At 36.3% G+C, this 21,906-nt stretch overlaps 2 protein-coding genes across 11 annotated transcripts in view; both read left to right on the top strand.

Annotated features, from left to right (window-relative positions):
- Positions 1-18,292, top strand: part of LOC105321687 (band 3 anion transport protein) — a 32,038-nt gene extending 13,746 nt beyond the window's left edge. For 8 of the 9 annotated variants that reach the window (XM_011420089.4, XM_066074586.1, XM_066074584.1 and 5 more), the window contains 22 exons: positions 88-287; positions 1,902-2,141; positions 2,248-2,509; positions 2,787-2,901; positions 3,398-3,576; positions 3,833-3,984; positions 4,570-4,750; positions 5,004-5,139; positions 7,293-7,379; positions 8,813-9,008; positions 9,148-9,441; positions 9,649-9,841; positions 11,274-11,486; positions 11,845-11,993; positions 12,619-12,813; positions 13,224-13,505; positions 13,704-13,793; positions 14,020-14,186; positions 14,396-14,649; positions 14,780-14,949; positions 15,105-15,278; positions 15,658-18,292. In XM_011420089.4, the coding sequence (XP_011418391.3) occupies positions 88-287; positions 1,902-2,141; positions 2,248-2,509; positions 2,787-2,901; positions 3,398-3,576; positions 3,833-3,984; positions 4,570-4,750; positions 5,004-5,139; positions 7,293-7,379; positions 8,813-9,008; positions 9,148-9,441; positions 9,649-9,841; positions 11,274-11,486; positions 11,845-11,993; positions 12,619-12,813; positions 13,224-13,505; positions 13,704-13,793; positions 14,020-14,186; positions 14,396-14,649; positions 14,780-14,949; positions 15,105-15,278; positions 15,658-15,738 (4,010 nt within the window). In that variant the 3' untranslated portion in view covers positions 15,739-18,292. The remainder of the gene's footprint in view (positions 1-87; positions 288-1,901; positions 2,142-2,247; positions 2,510-2,786; positions 2,902-3,397; positions 3,577-3,832; positions 3,985-4,569; positions 4,751-5,003; positions 5,140-7,292; positions 7,380-8,812; positions 9,009-9,147; positions 9,442-9,648; positions 9,842-11,273; positions 11,487-11,844; positions 11,994-12,618; positions 12,814-13,223; positions 13,506-13,703; positions 13,794-14,019; positions 14,187-14,395; positions 14,650-14,779; positions 14,950-15,104; positions 15,279-15,657) is intronic. The other variant, XM_011420091.4, reaches the window with a different exon arrangement.
- A 377-nt stretch (positions 18,293-18,669) lies between these two features.
- LOC105321684 (hyccin) overlaps positions 18,670-21,906 on the top strand; it is a 34,762-nt gene continuing 31,525 nt past the window's right edge. Inside the window, exons 1-2 of one of the 2 annotated variants that reach the window (XM_011420077.4) lie at positions 18,670-18,765; positions 21,522-21,587. In XM_011420077.4, coding sequence (XP_011418379.2) covers positions 21,543-21,587 — 45 coding nt within the window. In that variant the 5' untranslated portion in view covers positions 18,670-18,765; positions 21,522-21,542. Of the gene's footprint in view, positions 18,766-19,085; positions 19,105-21,521; positions 21,588-21,906 lie in introns of those variants that run through there. The other variant, XM_066074582.1, reaches the window with a different exon arrangement.

Below are 21,906 nucleotides of genomic sequence, written 5' to 3'. Positions count from 1 at the left end.
TTCTGAAATACATATTACATAGGTTTTTTTTTATCATTAATACTGCATTAATAGTAGCATTAATTGATCTTATTTTGACTTTTTTAGGCCATCGCAGCAGTTCATTCCCTCATATTCACCATCCTCTACGACCTCTTCGAAGCAAGTCACAGAAAAATGTCCGTCATGCTGACCATCACCACAAAAAAAAGAAGAAGAAAAAGAAGCGAAGGATGCATGTCAACAAAAGCTTCCCCTCCAAGATGGCCGTGCAGTCTCCCCCAATTCCAGAGGACAACGAGGAAGAGGTAGTGAGAAATAAAGTGTTGTTAGATTGATATGTCGTACATTTCATCTCAGAAGGCCGTGTTTTAGAAATGAATGGAAATATGAACTGAATTGCATCATTATATTTTCATTTATTATGTAGATTTTGTCAGTTATTATAAGTTATAACGATAAATACATCAGTGTGTTGAAATTTCATGACAAGCAATGATAATATTTGACCAGAAATTGATCAGAATACCGTTGATTTATCATACTGCTGTTATATCAAGATACTAATATTTCGTGCTGCTGATACCGTATTTTTCGGGGCATAGGCCGGTATTTTTTTCCTCCGATGAGCGAGCCCCGGCCTATCCCCCGGGATCGGCTATTCTTAGACTCAAAGTTAAAAAAATTTAACAGTAAAATATAAAATCCACTGTTTTTATCCGTTGTACTGTTGTAGCAATTTATTATGAGGGTTGGTTTTTTTCATCCGTTTGAACTATTGTTCGATAGTTGTTCCGTTGATAATTTTTGTAATGACATCGTGAGTAATAAAATGTACAGTACTGTACAAGGTATTTCTTTACAATCCCAATCAAAAGAATTTTTTTCCCACGTTCGTGTATGAACCCTGGAAACTATTATTGCGTAGTAAAAAAGAAAACGAAACCGAGTAGAATGTAATATGACGGAATTTTGGTGAATTCTTCATGTCTGCGTTCGTAGGAATCACTGGTCTTGGGTGTAGAATAAATCAAATGCTATGTGTTTTTACAATTAATTTTCTGTTGGATGAAATAACGGTACTCTGGTGTCGTGTGTATATACAAAGGTGTGAAACCCGTGACTAAAACACAGCCTGGGGGCACGTAGCCTAGTGAACACTTACACTTCATTGCATTAACTGTGTTTTTAACATTACAACTTCTCTGCATAACGACAAGTCACTATTTAATTAATTAATGGAAAGAACACAAATGTTTGGTATTTCGTTTTCTCATTCATAGCGATTACGGGGGATAACTCTATTTGAATATGAAACCACGTGTTGAGCTAATGGACGCCATACCCCGTATTTACAAGTAGCTTTCAAAGTATAACTTGATTAAATGAGATTTAGCAATAAGGTATTGATAAAATATAAAAGTTTTGGTAAAATATTATACTTAGTTCTACCAGACAGAACCACGGAGGTTGGTGTTGCAATTAAATTTATACTTTGTAAAATTACGATACACAACGATACACCGACGAATACGGAAGAGACCAAACAGCCACAAAACACAGATTAATTTTTAAAAATTGCTTGAAATATATATGTTAAGCAACTTTAATAACTTTGATTACTCTTTTGACTTTCTACATCGATATTCTGAAAGTATATACTTAATACGGTGACTTTCTTAATCATCGGTCATACTTTCACTATAGTAATCATCGATTGAAAATCGGCTTATCCCCCAATTAGGCTAGTCTAAGGATTTTTCTTGAATTTTGTCTAAAAATTAGCAATTCGGCCTATGCCCCACTTAGACATATGCCCCGAAAAATACGGTATATTATGCTGCTATTATTTCAAGCTACTGATTTATCATGCTGCTGATATTTCATGCTCATGATGATTCATGCTGTCTGTTTTGTTTCAGTACACTTCGGACTCTGACAGCGATTCCTCCCTCAGCCGACGCAACAGCACTGCCAGTCAGGACTTCGCTGATGGACCCCTGGTCATCACCGAGATTGGTGACATTGACAGGAGCTCATCAGTTGACCTTGACAAAGCTCTCGGGGACGTCCCCTTAGAGCCCTCCTCCCCCTCACCCAGCAGCCCTCAGCTAGTGGTGCCTGTCAACGGAACGCCCAAAAAGAAATCCTCTGGTAGAAAGGTACACTAGACTACAGAAAAAGATTTGATGGTTGTTCTATTGATAATATTTCACAAGTGAAACATTGCTGCTTTTGTATTTTTATGATTTGTAATACCATATATAGGTGGCTGATTTTTTCATCGGAGAAAATGAGTCATCACCACCACGAGATTCTTCGAAGGGCTCCATGGATTCCAAGCAGTACAAGTACATTTCCGATGAGACATCACAACAGAGCGATTTCAACATGGAGGACCAGTTTAGTCTGTTGGACATCGGCACCACGGAACAGGAACCCCTGCTTTCGGTGCAGGCCCAGCACAAGCCCGCAGGAAGTGCCCGCTCACTGAACGAGGATGGCAGGAGTCGCGTCCACTTCTCTGTTGGTACGTTGTCTATTCATCGCTAAGAGAATTCGTTTTTCATTTGTGCTCTATATCATCACATGCTGTAGAAACACCTTAATTCTGTATTGAGTTGTTAATATACTATAAAACGGTTGTATATAATGAATTCATTCACAGGTTTCTTGATCTTAAAATTGTTAAAATAAAATGATTGGATAAATTGAATTACTTTTGAAAGAATTTTAATTGCTTGTCTCAGGCTTTTAGGTTTTACTGCATGTATATTTATTTGTAGATTATTATGACTATATTGTAGGTGGTGATGAAAGTTCGGCTAACTTGTTGAGCATCAATAGAGAAGGCTCGGATCCATCCCTCTCCTCGGGGAACAAGCAAAACAAGGCATCATTTGGATCCCTGAGTAGTGGAAAGTAAGTGTGATGTAGGCACAGAAAGTATGGTAAACAGAAAAAGAGAGACACAGAAAAAACCTGGGCAGAATTTAGCGAGGGGATTCAAAAAAAAAATTGATACAGTATTATTGGTTATTCATGCAAGGGGGAAAATTACACTAGTAACACAGTAAACTTAAAACCTTGAAAAAAAAAAACCCCACACATATGGTAAAAAATCAAAACGTTAGTGCGGTAAATCATGCATCCATGTACATGTATTTGATACTCAGGCATATTTGTTTGACTATTGAAAATGTGAACTTAATAAAAGCATTTATGTAAGCATAAAAGACCACTTTTACTTTATTTTTACTTGTTTACTTATGTGCTATTTTTTTGTTTAGAAATGAGTTTATCTTTCAGGCTGTTTTAGGAACATGTTTGTGGTGTATAAACAAGACGTGTGATGATATAACAATTAAGATAAGCCGAGTTTTCATCGTTTATGAACATTGATGTGTTGTCCATTTAGGTCCAGTAAATCACACCGCTCAAAGCGGCACCACCATTATGACCACTACAAGACGGAGGATCTGTTGCTACGGCGACAGAAAGGAAGTGAGGTTCGTCTGGATATCATGATGCAAAGCGAACCAACAGAAGTGGATGAAGCCAAAATGTTGCACAAGGTGGATCTGGATGAAATGGCCAGTAAGTCCTGCCTTCCGTTCTCTCAAAATATTTATCCATGCCCTTTCCTCTGAAAGAAGTATATTTGATGGATATTAATTCAAATACTTGAAAAAATCTTAGATTTGTGGCAATTTACACAAAGTTTATTTAAGTAGCTTGTTTTTAATTAGATTTTCAAATCATGGAGACCTAATATACATTTGAATTTGATCTTTTTTTCAATGCGAGAATATGTAGCCATTCGTTGATTGACCTTCACTGTTGATTGTTACAGGTCATCGTCTGGACAACGTCCACGGAGTGAGGCGACATCGCCTCAGAAAGAACCACAGTGCCATGTCCTCTATTGTACATGTAGGCAAGCACAAGAAAGCCAAACACAAGATCTTCCAGCCCAAGAAGAAGGTTGACCACCGCCCTCATGAGGTACTGTAATGAGTCAATCACACAGCCATCTTGTAGCCATAGTAACAGTTTCATGTTTCTATAGTAACCAATCATAGAAATATGTAATTAACAATGAAAGAGTATTATAATTACCACCCACAGAATTATTTAGTTTCTAAGCATAGAATTATCTAGTAACAATTCATAATTATGTCATTACCAAAATTAGAATGATGTAGCTACCAACCACAGAATTATTTAGTAACCATTCACAGAAGTATAAAATAACCAATTTTAGTATATATAATCTAGTTACAAGTTACAGAATTATGTAGTTAACAATTAGAGAATTTATCTATTATTCAATTACACAGAATTATCTAGTATTAAACTATTCACAGAAATATGTAATTTCCAATCTTGGAATGATCTAGTTTCAAGTCACAGAATTATCTAGTAAATGATTAGCTTATTTATTTATTTGTCAGTTTCACAGAATTATCTAGTAACTATTCACAGAGTTATGTAATTACCAATCTATAAATAATCTAGTAACCAGTCACAGAATTATCGTGTTATCAATAAGATATCTATTAGTCAATCCTGGGCCATTGTGTGTTGTAGGTGTTTGTGGAGCTGGATGAGCTGTACGAAGGCGAGGGTGAAAACTACGAGTGGAGGGAGAAGGCCAGGTGGATCAAGTTTGAGGAGGATGTGGAGGAAGGGGCCGAGAGGTGGGGCAAGCCCCACGTGGCATCTCTGTCCTTCCACAGTCTGTTGGAACTGAGGCGGGGCCTCGAAAATGGTACGGTGGTGTCTTTACTGTGCGGCCCTCCGGGTCTCTGTTTTTACTCAGCTGCTATTGGGACTTCTTTGTTTTTATCCATAGATATTTTTCAGTCATGCTCATTAATGAAAAGTGGCATTTTATTTTCTTAGAGTATCTTATGGAAAATATATTGAAAATTTCAAGTTGTGGTCATCTTAGTAGATGTTGAATATGGTTCATTTCCAGGGTGAATCGTTTGGTTCTCAATGACATATTGTACTTTAAACAGGTACGATGGTCCTGGACTTGGTCGCGGAGGACCTGCCGTCCATAGTTACCTACGTGGTAGACGACTTGGTCATCCATGACCACATCAAGAGCGAACACAAGGGGAAGGTGTTAAAGACGCTGCTGATGAAGCACAAGTACGTATGCTGCTTGTGAAGCATCAGTATGATCTATGCTGTCACCAGCAGAATCACTTTTGTTATTGATATAATCCAGAGAGTTGACAGTTTTGTAGATGCATAACTTGACAAAACACATTGTAGAAATATGATATGTAGTCTTGGGAAAGTTTTATTCTCTTTAAATGGGAGAGTCTATGCACTGCATGATGATAATATTTCTTTCTTGTTAAGGAGTTGGGAATTCTTAACTAAAAGCATGACAGAGTTACTTTAGAGTAGATTTATCCCATATTATAGACTTTTTGCGGACAACTTTTTAAGTGTACAAGAAGTGTTGTTGTAAATTTAAATGATAATTTTCTGCACTATTTGTCTTCAAACATACAAATTCAGGCATGAACGGTATAAAAGTATGCTGAACTTTTTTTTATACTTAAAATAAAGCATGGCAGTGATGAAACTTTGAGAGAATGATTTGTTGTTTGGATGTTGTAAAGAACAGTGTGATCATTTATGTGTAAATAAGATAAATATGTCTAAAGATTTCCTTGCGAGCACTGTCTGATTGTCTATGATTTATCAGACACAGGTAAATACAGATGAACTCTGGGTAAAATAAAATTTTTGTTGGTTAATCAGCTTTGTTTGACCTCAGTCTAATGAATGAGTGATGCAGTTTGATTTATTTAACCGTTGTGTATCACAATGAATTTGTCATTTTGAACTTTGACCATTGCATATTCTGTAACATGTTAAATATGATAATGTAGTCATCTTTGCATGGTGTTTAAAGGCTGAGGTTTTCAATGGGGCTCAACTTTAAGATGTGTGGTGCTTCCAGGGGTTCCAATCTACTGTCAGAGCCATTCCTGATAATCTTCTAATTAACCTGTGTCGGAATATTAAACGTTTAATGATATATTGCTGTGAGAGTTAATTTGACCCCCCCCCCCCCCCCCCCCCGGAAAAAAAAAAAGATTAGATACAGTTGAACTTCAATATCTCGAACACTGATATCTCGAATACAATGGATATGTCAAAGTGATTTGTAAGTCCCAACCACTTATTTTTAAGGTATTTTACCCTTGATATCTAAAATACTTGGATATCTCTCAGTTTTTAACCAGTCCCATCTAGTTCATGATAACTAAGTTTGACTGTATAGCTTTTCTAGTTTTTTTAGTACAATTCAAAGCCCATAAATGATGCAGTAGAGAAGCTATTTTTAAACTGCAAAATCCAAACCTTATTAATACTTTAATTATTTGTGCTTAATTTTAGCCTATATAATCTCGTAATGTGAGTGAAATGTTTAAATGTTGCAGGAAGTATATTTTAAAAATCTACGTATGTTAGGATCTTCGAAAATAGTTTTTTTAACCTGTGGACCATGAGGGTTTTTTTTATTTAAAGTTTTTAGAAGTGGGATTATGGGAAATACTTTAAATCTCAGCCTTTAAGCATACCATGTTTTTAATATCATGCAAGAATACCACACAACAAGGTTAAATGGAGAGAGAATCTACGGGTTTATCTTATTTTGTTGTACTGTAATATAGATATTATCATTGGATTTGTTGTTTGTACTTAACATTTCTGCCAATCCTTTTATCATGTATTATGCAGCTTTTCAGCATGTCTTACTTGTTCATGTTTAACTGGGCAACGGATGTTCTAATTTTGACTGGACTATTTGATATTGAGGATCGTATTGGGGCACGCATCATTTTCTATGTTATTGTATTAATCATGCCACTACAGAACAAAAAATAGTGAGAGCCTCTAACAAATTTTTCACCATTTTTTGTTGATATATGAATAATAATATATAATTGATAAAGTATTTTGATTTTTAAAGACTACAGTATTTCCTAATTTTTAAGCTGTGCATGTGGCAATAAGAAATGAAAAATGACAAGACTAGATATTTCTGGCCTTTTACCTAACACATGTAAGTGTTCATTTTTTCCGCACTTACCTATAACAGAGCAGTCCATGAATAGATAGGACCTACTGTGATTAGATAGGACCTTCTGTGATTAGATAGGACCTACCATGATTAGATAGGACCTACCATGATTAGATAGGGCCTAGGAGAAAAGAAGGCAGATTTTTAGGTGAATTGTCAGCATTGTTCCTCATCTGTGGTCTTGTTACATTGTTTTCAGACATGTTGGAGACAAAATGAAAACTTTAATTCCTCGCAACATTTCCTACATGAATCTGAGTGGACTTGACAGCAGCAGTAAGACCAGGTTGTACATATATATAAGAATAAATCCAATATGGCTGCCCTTGTCAGAGGGCCAACATGTTGCCATGGTTACGTACTAATCACTACATATTTCTAGTTTGTTTTTACTGGTGATGTGTTGGTCACGTGCATTCTGGTCTTCTAATGTCAGTCTCCTCCAGAAAAATTCAGCACGTTTGAAAGGCAATCACTGATTCATCAAAAACTTTACAAAAGTAAATGGAGAGACTGGACAATAATGAAGATGCAGATCAGTGCTCTGTAAATGTGGCTTCATTTATTTATATCATCCATACTTTAGCTTAATCAGTCTTTAATGTCTTCTATCCAATGGGCCTGAGATGACTCAAGGATTGGTTGTTAACACTGCACACAAATTGATTGTTCTTTGTCACAATGTCACGTGATATGATATTTAGTTGAATAATTTCTCCCTTTAATTTTAATCCTTACCTGTATAGTCAACATTCTGTTTAATAATATAGAAAACACAAGGTTTTGGTTGTGGTAGCAAAACTTAGCTGTGACTAACATCTAATTACATCCCAAGGGCAGATTCTACTCCCTTGCATCCAGTGAATACAGGGAGAAATCTCCAGGAATTTTCATTGTCATATCCAGTTATAAGTTAATAATTGCTTGATGCTTTGGTATATTATTGGTATCATATTCCCTCCCATCCCTGCATTACAAGACAGAGATGTCCCAGTTGTCATAGCAAGAGTCCAGTGAAATCATGAGGCCATGAGCAGATGCCTTTACAGTATAAATAGGGGACGAGTGTAAGCCATCACAAGAGCTGTGTTAAGTCAACGATTAGACCCCAGTCACTACTCCAACATTTCATCATCAGCATCATCTGCATCCTACAACTTGAGTCTTGTCATTTAGCAGGACTAATTGGCGGTAGGGCTTGGGGGGCCATGTCCTTGTGTCTGTGGGAAACCTGCTGCATGTTATATTTATGTTTTCTGAACAATTTCCAGCACAGCATGATGCCATCTTTTACCAGTATGGTGTATTTATGGACACTTTGCTTTTTTCCGTTCATTGTTATGCTGCATGCATTTAATTGCAGTGTATATTTCAACAATATTATTCTTCCTTGTAAAGTTATTTCTTTAGTTTGCTTGCATTTTTATGTTCATAGATAGATACAAACTAGTAAATATATGTGTATATAGATCCTACATGTATTTCAGCTTTAGAGACAATTGTATCATTAACTTTTTAAAGCAATAACAATAGATACAAAGCAAAAATAAATATTTATTTACTGTATATTTTTTATAATGTATAAACAAAGAACATGTAACGTATGCTTACAATTAATAGATCACTTACATCAAGCTCTTAACACAATTTATTAACACATTAAAATTATTCTTGGGATGGTACTTTCATGGTCTACAACTCAGTGTGCCTCGTTTGCAGACATCAGAAGGAGAAGTCTTTGAGGCGTTCCCTCACATCGTCCGCCAGTTTCCGTTCCTCTACCTCACTGGAGAAAATGCTGGACAGTCCTACGTCAGAGAACTTAGCAAAGAAGGAGAAAGAAGCTGCCCAGAAAGCCAAGGACAATGAAGTTAAAAATCTAGAATTTGTCAAAGTTGATGTCGATAATAACTTGGTAAATACTTCAAACTTTGCTAAAATGTACTTTTTAAAGATGTAATAAGCATTTTATCTATTCTATGTACAACGATGATTTTGATGATGATGATTAAATGATGATTCTAATGATTTTGATGATGAATTAATTTTTTTAGCATGCCGACGGGGTCCACATTGGGATCACAACCAATGAGAGCAGGCAGAAGAACATTCAGGACATCATGAAGCGGATCCCCAAGGATGCGGAGGCCCTTACCGTACTGGTCGGCTGTGTGGACTACCTGGAAAAACCCGCCATGGCATTCGTCCGCCTGGCCGAGGGCCAAGTTTTGGACAATCTGACGGAAGTACCACTTCCTGTTCGTTTTCTGTTCATTCTCCTCGGTCCAGAGAATGCCATGGACTATCACGAAGTTGGGCGATCTATCTCCACTCTGATGGCTAATCAGGTAAAGTATGGTCTGTTTGGAAGAGAACATCAATGACATTTTTTCTTCATGGAAGTGTGTATGAAGAACCATTGTATTATGATGTACCATAAATCAAAAATAAAAAGCCTGAGATCTTATATCATAGTTGTAGACAGTTGAGTAAATTAGATATACCTTACTTAAGTATACCAGATTGTGCTATAGTTGTAAATCTTGTGTTTGCAGCATTTCCACGACATTGCATACAAGGCGATCAGCAGAGACGAGCTGCTTCACGCGATCAATGAGTTCTTGGATGAGTCAATAGTGCTGCCTCCTGGTGACTGGGACCAGAAGACTCTGCTCCCCATCATGGACATGGCCAGGAAGAAAGCCCGGGCCATGCGCAGGAAGAAACACAAGGAGGAGGAGAAAATAGGTAAGTGGAGCCATCTGTAGACAGAGCTGCATTGTCAGTGAAGCCATCTGTAGACAGAACTGCATTGTCAGTGAAGCCATCTGTAAACACAGCCGCATTGTCAGTGAAGCCATCTGTAAACAGAGCTGCATTGTCAATGAAGCCATCTGTAGATAAATCTGCATTGTCAGTGAAGCCATCTGTAAACAGAGCAGCTTTGTCAGTGAAGCCATCTGTAAACACAGCCACATTGTCAGTGAAGCCATCTGTAAACAGACCTGCATTGTCAGTGAAGCCATCTGTAAACAGAACTGCATTGTCAGTGAAGCCATCTGTAGACAGAGCCGCATTGTCAGTGAAGCCATCTGTAGACAGAGCTGCATTGTCAGTGAAGCCATCTGTTAACAGAGCCGCATTGTCAGTGAAGCCATCTGTAGACAGACCTGCATTGTCAGTGAAGCCATCTGTAGAGAGAGCTGCATTGTCAGTGAAGCCATCTGTAGATTAATCTGTATTGTCAGTAAAGGGGTACTACCATTGTTTATCAAAGGGATAGTTCAGTAGCCATAGTTATAGATATAGCCATGGTAACAGGATGGGTCAGTAGCCATAGTTATTACTTTAGATATAGCCATGATAACCGGATGGATCAGTAACCATAGTTATAAATATAGATATAGCCATGGTAACAGGATGGGTCAGTAACCATAGTTATAACTATAGATATAGCCATGATAACCGGATGGATCAGTAGCCATAGTTATAACTATAGATATAGCCATGATAACCGGATGGATCAGTAGCCATAGTTATAACTATAGATATAGCCATGATAACCGGATGGATCAGTAGCCATAGTTATAACTATAGAATAGCCATGATAAGCAGATGGATCAGTAACCATAGTTATAACTATAGATATAGCCATGGTAACAGAATGGATCAGTAGCCATAGTTATAACTATAGATATAGCCATGGTAACAGAATGGATCAGTAGCCATAGTTATAACTATAGATATAGCCATGATAACCGTATGGATCAGTAGCCATAGTTATGACTATAGAATAGCCATGATAAGCAGATGGATCAGTAGCCATAGTTATAAATATAGATATAGCCATGGTAACCGGATGAGTCAGAAAGAGGTCAGTATTTTTAGAAGTGTTGTTAGTAAAGGGGGTGGTCAGAAGCTTTAGGTATTTGGTTTTGATTCAGCAGTGTTATTGGCCAGGAATGTACTAGTCAATTACTGTAGATACAGAGGGAATGTTGATAAAGAGGACGGGCCAATGACATTTTGTTGTCTGTTCTTGATTGGAAATTCAGTTTGTTAAATTTGTTACAAATTTTGTCTTGAAACTCTTCTATTTTATTGCAAAATATGTTGTAACAAGAATTGATATTATTTATCTCTTGCTGTTGTACATTTTTGATATTTGGAATTTGAACAGCTCTGTTGAAGAAAGAGGAAAAAGACAAGATTCCGCTGGACCCCATCAAGAGGACTGGTCGCTTATTCGGAGGACTGGTTAATGATGTCAAGAGGCGCTACCCCCAGTACCTGAGTGATTTTAAAGACGCTCTACATTTCCAATGTGTTACCTCCTTTATTTTTATTTTCTTCGCTTGTTTGTCACCGACCATTGCCTTTGGAGGTTTGTTAGGTTAGTACAAGCTTTAGAAGCAACCTCTCTCAATTCTTAACAGCACAGTCATATGAGAGATAATGATAAATTACAGTAGGATCAAACATCAAAATACTTTCTCTCTTGGTTCATAAATAAGTGTAAGAATGTTGAAAAAAAAGACTGTTTTAGCATGTGGTGTAATTTTTTTCATAGTTTTTGCACTCGGACCAAACCTTGAATTTTTATATGATAATTAACTGTAAACCAAGTATTTCTTGTTTGTTATCTTCCCAGTGATTGTATTGAAGTGACTTATCATGTAGATATAAACCTGTGCATGAACTGTGTTAATGTAATGTGTAGGTTGTGTATGAGCTATGTGTCTGTTTTGTAGGTGAGAAGACCAAAGAGTACATGGGAGTGACAGAGACCATTCTGAGCACCTCATTCAGTGGCGTCCTGTTTGGTTTGTTCTCCGCCCAGCCAATGATGATCCTTGGGGCCACCGGCCCTGTGCTGGTCTTTGAGGAGTCATTGTACCAGGTATGATCTTTGGTCGGCAAGAGTTATGGTTCTTTTTACTGACAGCCTTTGTTAACAAATCCCCAACTTGACTAATAATAAAGGATATTTTTTAAAAGAAATGCTTCAAGAAAAAAAAGGTATTTGTTTAAAATGTTGCTCTTCTATGATCCTGAAATTTTTAATTTTGAGAAATGTGAATTTTTTTAGTTGAATCAAAAAACACCATTTTGAATTTTTTTACTTGTTATATATATCATACATGCTCAAGCAGACTGATGTCATAACTTTTTATGTACTTTTTTTGGTAATTAATATTTGACTCCCTGTCAAAGGGACATTTAGTGAATAAGATGAGCTAAGGAACAGTAAGCTGCAGAAGCATATTTTGTAGGTAGGCAATAGGTATTCATATGTCTCCAATCAACATTTGTTTGTAATTATAGAGAAACATTACAATATGTCCCATCGTCACTAGCCAAGTGTCCGATTCATTTTTCTTATCTGATGAGAAAAATGACTCGGACACATGGCTAGCGAAGATGAATATGTCCATGATTTAAGTATTTTTTTACATTTTTTTTACATTAATTCACAAAGATGTAGTAATAAAGCACTGCTCACTGATTCTGTGTCCTCATTGTAGTTCTGTACCAGTTACGACATTGAGTTTCTACCAATGCGGTTTTGGATTGGATTCTGGGTGATGATTATAACCTTTGTTGTGATTGGATTAGAAGGCAGCTTCCTCGTCAAAAACATCACTCGCTTCACCGAAGAAATATTTACCATCGTCATCTCGCTCATCTTCATCTACGAAGTCGTCAAAAAAATGAAAGCAGTGAGTTAATTAGTTCAAGACAAAGGATCATGGTCCATTGATATGGGTCCTATGATATTTTAGGAGCTGTAAAGATGGCAAAGACTGTTGAAAATGTCATTTACAAAGTTAAAATGAAATTGATCTGAAAAAATTCACAGCATTGCCAAGAAAAAAAATGGTCATGAATCATTTTGTATGGGTCTGAAATATGTTCATGAAAATCAAAAAAAAAACCTGTAACTTAATCACTAAGCAGTGTTTATTTAACTAAAATTTTGATAACTTTGAAAAAGAAGATTTATTGATGGAAGTAATGCTACAAATTTTACTTTTAGGGTTTGGTCCTCCATTTACATGTTGGTCATAGTATTTGACACTACTATATATACTTTTATGTTGATTTAATTGTTGAATTTCTCCTTTTTCAGACATTCTATGATCATCCTTTACAAGTCTCCTACACTAACTGTGGTGGTGTGGGGCCGGCTTACAACGTCTCATTCAACGATACAAAGTCACTGGACAACTCCACGGCCTACTCCACTCTCTCCACCCCGGAGAACCTGTATCACGTCCAGCAGGATCACGCCTTCCACGACGAAGTCCCGCAACCCAACACAGCCCTGCTCTCCCTCGTCCTCATGCTTGGAACTTTCTTCATCGCTTATTTTTTACGAATCTTTAGGAACAGTAAATTCCTAGGCAGAAGTGTAAGATAATTGAAAACTTTACACTTACGACACTTTCAATATTTACATTGAAACACTTTGTATCTGGAGCTACTGATATATACTTATTACATACTTATTATTCTGTACACATAACGCTAATGAATGAAATGTGTACGTGCATGTACTATTACTGTATGTTATTCCCCATTCGTTTAGAAGATTTTGTGTTTGTTTCAGGCAAGGAGAGCCCTAGGAGACTTTGGGGTAGTAATCGCCTTGTTTTTGATGGTGCTTCTAGATGCCATTACCCCCACAGTTTATACTCAGGTGAGTGAGCTCAACGGAACTCGACGAGGTGCCCGAGAGATCACCAGTGTTTGGGGTGACTGGTCTCTTAAGTAACCTATCACTATCCTATAACATATAGCCCTGCAATACTTCAGTAACATTAGAGTGGTTTAAAGAGAAACAATTGGTCTTACTCTGAATTTAAAAGTGGGCTTTGTGCATAGTTATTAAGTGGATTATTAAACCTGTTTTTGGTACCTTTCAGAAACTCATTATCTCTGACAACTTTGAACCAACAGACAGCTCTAAGAGAGGTTGGATTGTCCCACCCATGGGGAGTAAAAAAAGGATGAATGCCGACATGATCATCGGAGCAAGTCTGCCAGCATTTCTTCTCTTTATTCTGCTGTTCTTGGAAACTCAAATTACAGAGTAAGTGATTCATATACAAATTGGCATAGAGGTTTTCACAAAGAACAATGGAATAATAAATCTTTGGTGTCCAGTGTAAGGAGGATATCTTCATACTTATACATGTACCACATACTGCACATAAATCTTGCATTTGGGCATTAATCCAAAATTACCTGATTTCTTCACATTTGTTAAGCATTTTTTTTATTTATTGCTTTATTTTTCAGAATGACACTGAATAAGAAGGAGTTTAAAATGAAGAAAGGCTCTGGGTATCACCTGGACCAGGTGTTATTGGGGATCATTACCTTCATCGGGGGGGTATTTGGATTGCCGTGGATGTGTGCAGCCACAGTCCGAACATTGTGCCATGTTTCATCTCTCAGTGTATATAGTCGTTACCATGCACCTGGTGAAAAACCAAAACTCGTGAAAGTGCGGGAGCAACGGGTCACAAATATTGCTGTCAATTTATTATTAGGTAAGCGAGTTTGTGAATATCAGCAAATTAAAGGGAATCTGAATTTTATCTATGAATTTTTTTTTCGTGTACAGATTCAGTCTACTAGGGTGCTATTAAGCATGAAGTTGAATTGTTTCATGTTGTGTAGGTTTATCTCTGCTATGGGGGCCATTGCTGAGGCTGATTCCCATGGCCGTCCTGTTTGGGATATTTTTATACGTGGGTGTGTCGGCCCTGAGCAGTTTACAGCTTTACCGCAGAATGAAGTTGTTATTTATTCCAGTTAAACATCATCCCTCCACGGGATATGTCCGACGGGTAAGTCCAAAGAAGCATCATCAACCTATCTCATTCATTTCTAGCGATTATAATTACACATTCAATTGGATTTAACCAGTTCTCCTTCTATAAAAATCTTGGTCGGGTAGATTAACTGATATGTTTTATGTACAATACGACCATTGACTTTGTAGGTCCGAACCATCAAGATGCATCTGTTCACTGTTATACAAGTCCTTTTGCTGGCTTTGATGTTCGGCCTGAAGCTTTCCTCAGCGGCCATAGCTTTCCCTCTGTTTGTGATACTTTTAATTCCAGTCCGACTCAGAATCATGAACTATTTCTTTTCTGAACATGAACTTGAAGAGGTGAGTGCTGTATGTAATACATGTACTGTGAGATTTTACAATCAATGGATGTATGACGAGGTTTTCTGATCACTGGGTGTATGGGGAGCAACATTGACTTGATATTGTTGAAATTAGCTTTCCAGTGTGACATTGTCTGAATATTTGTTTACTTGGTTGCAAAAGTGAATGCAGCAGCTTAAAAAAATTTGCACTCTCAAATCTTAAATAAATTTTGGAGTCTTCAAATTGAGTACCATATTTTCATTAATGTTTTGTTTCAAAATTTTGGTGATATGTTTACAGTTTCTTACACATCCTGACAAAGTTTATGGACAGTAATCTATTTTTTCCTTAACCAGGAAAACCCTATTTGATGTGCCCATTTTATTGTTTACAGCTCGACAAAGAGGATGAGGACAGCGACTTTGAAGATGAAGATGATCGTGACTTCTACCAGCTGGCCCACATGCCCATATAAAGGGACTACTTTTAAGAGTTCAATCATCACTGGCCCATGCCCATATAAAGGGACTACTTTTAAGAGTTCAATCATCACTGGCCCATGCCCATATAAAGGGACTACTTCTTAGGGTTCAATCATCACTGGCCCACACCCATATGAAGTAACTAGTTCTGAGAGTTTTATCATCACTGGCCAATGCCCATATGAAGTGACTACTGATAGTTCTGAGGGTGCCGGCACTGCTGGTCCATGTGCCCTCTTCAGTGAATGGTTCCTTGTGTCAAGCACTGTTAGTCGATGCACTAGCCTAGACCATTTCAAACCACTGTCTGTCCAGTTTGGTGCAAATTATTGTGATATTAATTTTGTACAATATAATCTGGAGTGTTGTGTCAGATGAATGCTATTTGCTTTGCACTTTTGGGGCAATAGTACACATGTAGGAGTTGCCATATCTGTGTTTCAATCAGCGAACTGAATTTTGATGCTATGTCTGGCTGAAATCCATTTTTTATTCAGCATTTTATTTTTTTAGATGTATATTAAAGACCATGTGATCTAATGTACATGATTATTTTTTTAGAATTATTTTGCAGCAGCATTGTGAGTTTGTCTCTCCCAGAAATTGATGTGCCAAGTGAAAATCCCTCATGATTTATTACCTATTTCCTTGGTAACCTCATATAGAAAAGAGATAAATTGTTTTGTAGACCTTGACTAAGACATTGGATTATAAGTGATAGAGAGGAAACAGTGACTTTTTTTATTTGCTAGGGGAAATAACTCTTGTGCACTGGAATAACATTTGAGAATGAGGATAATACAAATGCGAGAACAAATTTATTCACACAGATTCAACTCACTTTACAAAATTTTCACTAGAATGACAGATAAAACCTTACACAGTTGCAATTTAAATAATTAAGGTTATACGTCCACCTTCTTTATGCCGAAACATTGCTAATAAAATGTGCAAACTTTTTTTCGATAATTGTACAGAAGCAAAGTTTACGAATGCAGTGAGTTAGTGGGCCTGGAGTTAAATTAAAATGTTGCACCAAACAATATGGTTTTAATGTGCCGGGATGGAAAGCTGAATCATACTTGTATTTTAAAGTCATTCAGCACATGTTAGAAACTAAATGGGTGCTATGTGGGTAAGAGTAGCAATACCGACACAAGTATTACAGAATTGTTTCCATGACATGCCTTTCAAGTTTTGCCGAGACATGTTTTAATAATTTTCTTAGTTTTTATTATTCCTTCAGAAGCACAATTTTATTTTAGCTTTTAGTGTTACTCTGCACCGAAACATTCTGTCTCTGTGTAGTTACACTGGTTTAATCAGCAGGTTATCTAACTTGTTTCACTAAAAGGTCCAATATATTTAAGCTCAATGCACATTCTCTAGTCTTTTCATGTAGAACTCTGGTTTTGTGTTGAATTGTAGTATCTAGTCACAACTACATAAATGGCGTTACTTTGAGGTGTAGCAGTTGACTGGACAGGCCACTCACTGACACACACCGCAGTGATTGAGCTTCTGTTATCTCTCTGCCTGATTAGGAGAGACAAGGCATGACTCATGAAGAGTGCACTGAAGACTGTGTGCTGATTGATTCTGTTAACTGAGAAATCTGAAATTTGTTGCATTTATTTGTATATGACATGCCAGCCTTCATCACTTATGTGTTCAAAAGTCAGCAGAAAACAAATAACATTACCAAATTTGAACAAACGAACGAGATGCATCAGCCATCAAATCTCTGTACATTTTTTAAGTCCCATCCGTAATCTTCCTGGGCCAGATTTTACAAATATTTTATATCGTTAGATTGAGAGCCTCTCTTCAGAAGTTTTTAATGTATGGTATGAATGAAAGCAGGATAGTTTATATTTTATCATTTTATCTTGATTGGAAATACTTGTTTGATAAATAAAAATGGGTACTCTTTAAACTTAAGGCCTGCATGGTGTGTTTGTATAATGCATGATATTGATGTATTCAAGTTTTGCTCAATTCTTCAAGGTTTTTGTTGCAACTTCCTATGTACAACATCATTCCCTTGGACTCTATTTATAAATATTTGACTGTACATATGAAATAGAGTTAACAATTTTGTATTATGATGAGTATATACTTATATATATTAGAGTATTTATTTTACAATTTTAAACGGACAGCTATGCCCTATATAGTACTGTAGAATATATGTATGTTTATGATTTTGTCTCATCGGTATAGAAGTGGTGACCACAGCCGACATCTCCGTTTACTTTTCATGATTTCAATCATTTCAGCTGAGTGGGCTGTCATTTGCATTTTTGTGTGTATGTTGTTAATAATCATGATGTTTATCTGTTATTTGATACCTCTCACCAACCCTGGGTAATCGTATTTATGCACTTCCTTGGTTTACTACAACAACGTGTGCACTGTTAATTGTAATGTTGACAGGTGTGTTTTTGTGAGGCGAGGATTGTAGTGTGAATGATGATTGGATGGGATAAGATTTTATACAATGGAAATAACTAGAAAGTCTGTGATTAAAGGTTGTTTTGTTTTTAATTCTTTCGTTGTTTCTTTTTATTACTAAATATAGATCCTGTATAAGAATTAAGGATCTAATTATCTAAGATATAGTGGAATATTTAAGAATCATCAACATTGTAAACTTGGCAATGCATGCAGAATATCAGGGTTTATTCATTGCTCATGGTTACTGAACAGCTTTTCAAAACAGCGCATTATATGTCATAAGGCCTTGATTTTTTAAGATGAATTACAAAACGGAATTTAGCAATTTGTCGTTCAAAATGGATTAAAGTTTAAAGTTTAGGAGGGTTCAGTCCCGCAGATTTCTTGCAAGAGAAATAGACACTATTGTCAGATTTTAAGCAGTAAAATTATTTGCAAAAATCCGACGATGAAATTTACGCTGGGATACTTTATTGTCGAAACAACATCGTACGAGTTATCTAATAAAAGTGGAGTATTCCGGATTAATCTATTTTTGTCAACGAAAACAAAAATTGTTACTTGTAAGTAGCCGGTTCTCTATGAATTACATGATAGTTCTATCCAGTCAATATACAATATCATCCTCAAATTCTGGTCGTTTCTGAGTGCCAAACTCTGTAATCAAATGATTTTTCTGTGCTTTCGAATTTCCTCAGTCAAACATACGCCCAACTATTGATTTTATCACCTATTTAACTGAGTGAGTACACCTGAGGAAAGTTAATGAATAACATCGGTTGAAATATTGTCATGTACATAGTGTTATTTGATACTGAAACCCCATTAGATTTAAATACAAGAGAAATGTCAAAGTCTCGGCCTGTGTTTCAAATAACTTCAGGATGCTGTTGATCTTGTTGGTAAGGCAGTAATTCCTAAATGATGACTCTTATCACACCCAGATATGTCTCAAATTATAAACAAAACAAGCAATAGAAGGAGCACTTTTCAAACTTTTCATATCTAGTCAGTGTACACAAATATAAAGGGCAGTTAACTATTAATGATATGTTTACCCGTTTACCTGCTGTTACTGGGGCATCACTGTAACATCTGTGTCACCTAACCAGGGTCTGGACTGTGTGTGACTATCTGCCACACTTTTAACTATTAAGGATTGTTTATGTGATTTGATTAAAACTGAATGTGTTGTCATGGCAATAGATATATTATTTCAATAGCATCGCTGACATTCTTGTTTCCAGTTTGTAAACAATTCTTCAGTTTCTTACTTGCAAGTTACGGCACAAGTTTCTGTATTTAGTCTTTTTAGTATTTAACTGGACTGGTAGTGAGATGGCAGTTGGTTGGGGTTGAATTAGCAGGCTCCTGGGGCATGTTGTCAGTTAATGGGTGTGTTGTCCTGCACCCATCAGACTGGGTGATATAGTTATACAATCTTTGGTGTCCAGGGGCAATTTTCATGGGTTGCTTAAAATTTACAGATTTGTGGGAATGTAATTTTGTGTATGCTCTTATACCTATAAAAGAAGATATCTTTAAACCCTAATTTTATTAACTCATGGAGGATGTTTGTTCATGGATGAAGGTACCCACAAATTCCCCAAAAACTGAACCATCACAAAATCTAATGATTCCACAGAATACACAGTACATCTGTAGACATAACTGCCCACATAGGTATTTGTTTAGACTCGCATGGTATTTTAAAATGATTAAGCCTCTGTATAGTACATTTATCTTATTGAAACAGGAGGAGTGTTAATTGGTGGGTGGCATTGAAATGATTTTGGGTCAACTAACAACATTATCAAACATTTCATTAGCACCTTTACATCAGTAATTACCTACCGGTATACCATATACATGTAATAATTACCTACCGGGGTATACCATATACATGTAATAATTACCTACCGGGGTATACCATATACATGTAATAATTACCTACCGGGGTATACCATATACATGTGATATACATGTACCATATACATGTACTACTAAAGGAGGATGGGTGGCCAACAAATGAACCTTCAGATTTTCCTTAATTTTTCAGATATAAATAATTCAGATGTAATCTGTCATTAAGTAAAGAAGAATTTCTAATATTTTAGTTCAAAAATTTGAATATTTGCTATTTCGCTTATTTGCTATTTTGTTTCATTGCAGTCTCCAGGTTTCTTGTGTTTATTACAGGTACTATAAAAATGTTAATCAAAAGAGGCAAATAAAGTATTTGTTTATTTTATGGGTATACTTTCAAAGCAGATGAATTTGACTGATTAAGAAACATTTGACATAGAATAATTTATCACTTTGAATGATATATAACCATCAACAGTGGTTTTTTGGGAGATGGCATATATTTCAGTGCTAGGATATAATTTAAATACATGTAATATAATACCTTACAGCTTAAAGGTTTTTTTAATCTCTCTATTGAATGTGACTGAAATAAATAAAAAAAAGATTTCATGCTGCCCATTATATTAAATTAGCTAGAGTAAGCTGTATCACTTAATATCAATTTATGAATAAGGAATAGTTAGTGCTAAATCAAAAGTTTATTATTAGTTAGTCAGTCATCTGACAACATTTGGTTATCTTTAATATTCATTGTAACATTTAATATTCATTCAGCAAAACTTTGGAAGGAATAAAAAAAAGTTTTTTTGTCGGGCATTTCACTTCTTAGCTACCGTCGCCACGGTGGGTGGGGCTTAAGTGCAGATCTGTGATCCGCCAGTTGCCTAGTAACAAAAGCAAGGAGACCCAACAGGGACTCAAAGTCAAACCTAACCCTGCAGATAATGTAAACATACACAACCATGTTTCATTCATTGTGCAAAGTGGCACTGATAGTCCCTGAAATATGAAATAAATTCCCTTTTCTTGGATTATTCATTTCAAGGCTATTTACTCTCTCTTTCATTACAGCAAACAGCCTGATAATCTCAAGTACCAAAAGAAGTACCTGTATGATGTTATAAGTAATGTTATGTAACCTCAAAAAATTCAGCTTGTTTCTTGACTTTTTAATTATTTGTGAAGTTTTCACGGTTTTTTCTACGAACATGCTGGTAACTCTCAGACTCCTGTTCTGACCTTAAATTGGCTTTTTATCTGAAGTAGTCAGGTTTTTTCAGATCTCTCAAATAATGATACATCAGTTTCAGGTCTATTAGCCTGTATGAAATTGAAACTCTGTCATTTGCTTTTGGGTTTTGTAAACCAAGAAATCTGATCATTGAGAAAGGCAGAGAAGGGTTTTATATAGGTATCTCTAATGTATGCTGTTTTTCTCCTGTAATTTCAGGTGATCATGTAGACACTCAGAATGACTCTACCCAAAACAGTGCGAGAGTGGCTGGCAGAGTTCAAGGTAGGTTAATCCACTATTCCAATAAATACTGACATGATGTACAGCTTGTGTACATGTAGTTCACTATACCAGTAAGTACTGACTTAGACATACAGCTTATGTAGTCCACTATGCCAGTCATTACTGAGTTAGACATACAGCTTATGTAGTTCACTATGCCAGTCTTTACTGAGTTAGACATATAGCTTATGTAGTCCACTATGCCATTCATTACTGTGTTAGACATACAGCTTATGTAGTCCACTATGCCAGTCATTACTGTGTTAGATTTACAGCTTATGTAGTCCACTATGCCAGTCATTACTGAGTTAGACATACA

This window comes from Magallana gigas, chromosome 2 (assembly GCF_963853765.1).
Source record: "Magallana gigas chromosome 2, xbMagGiga1.1, whole genome shotgun sequence".
Classification (NCBI taxonomy): Eukaryota; Metazoa; Mollusca; class Bivalvia; order Ostreida; family Ostreidae; genus Magallana; species Magallana gigas.
Note: the sequence above shows the minus strand (reverse complement) of the source record. Positions and strands in the feature narration are given on the sequence as shown.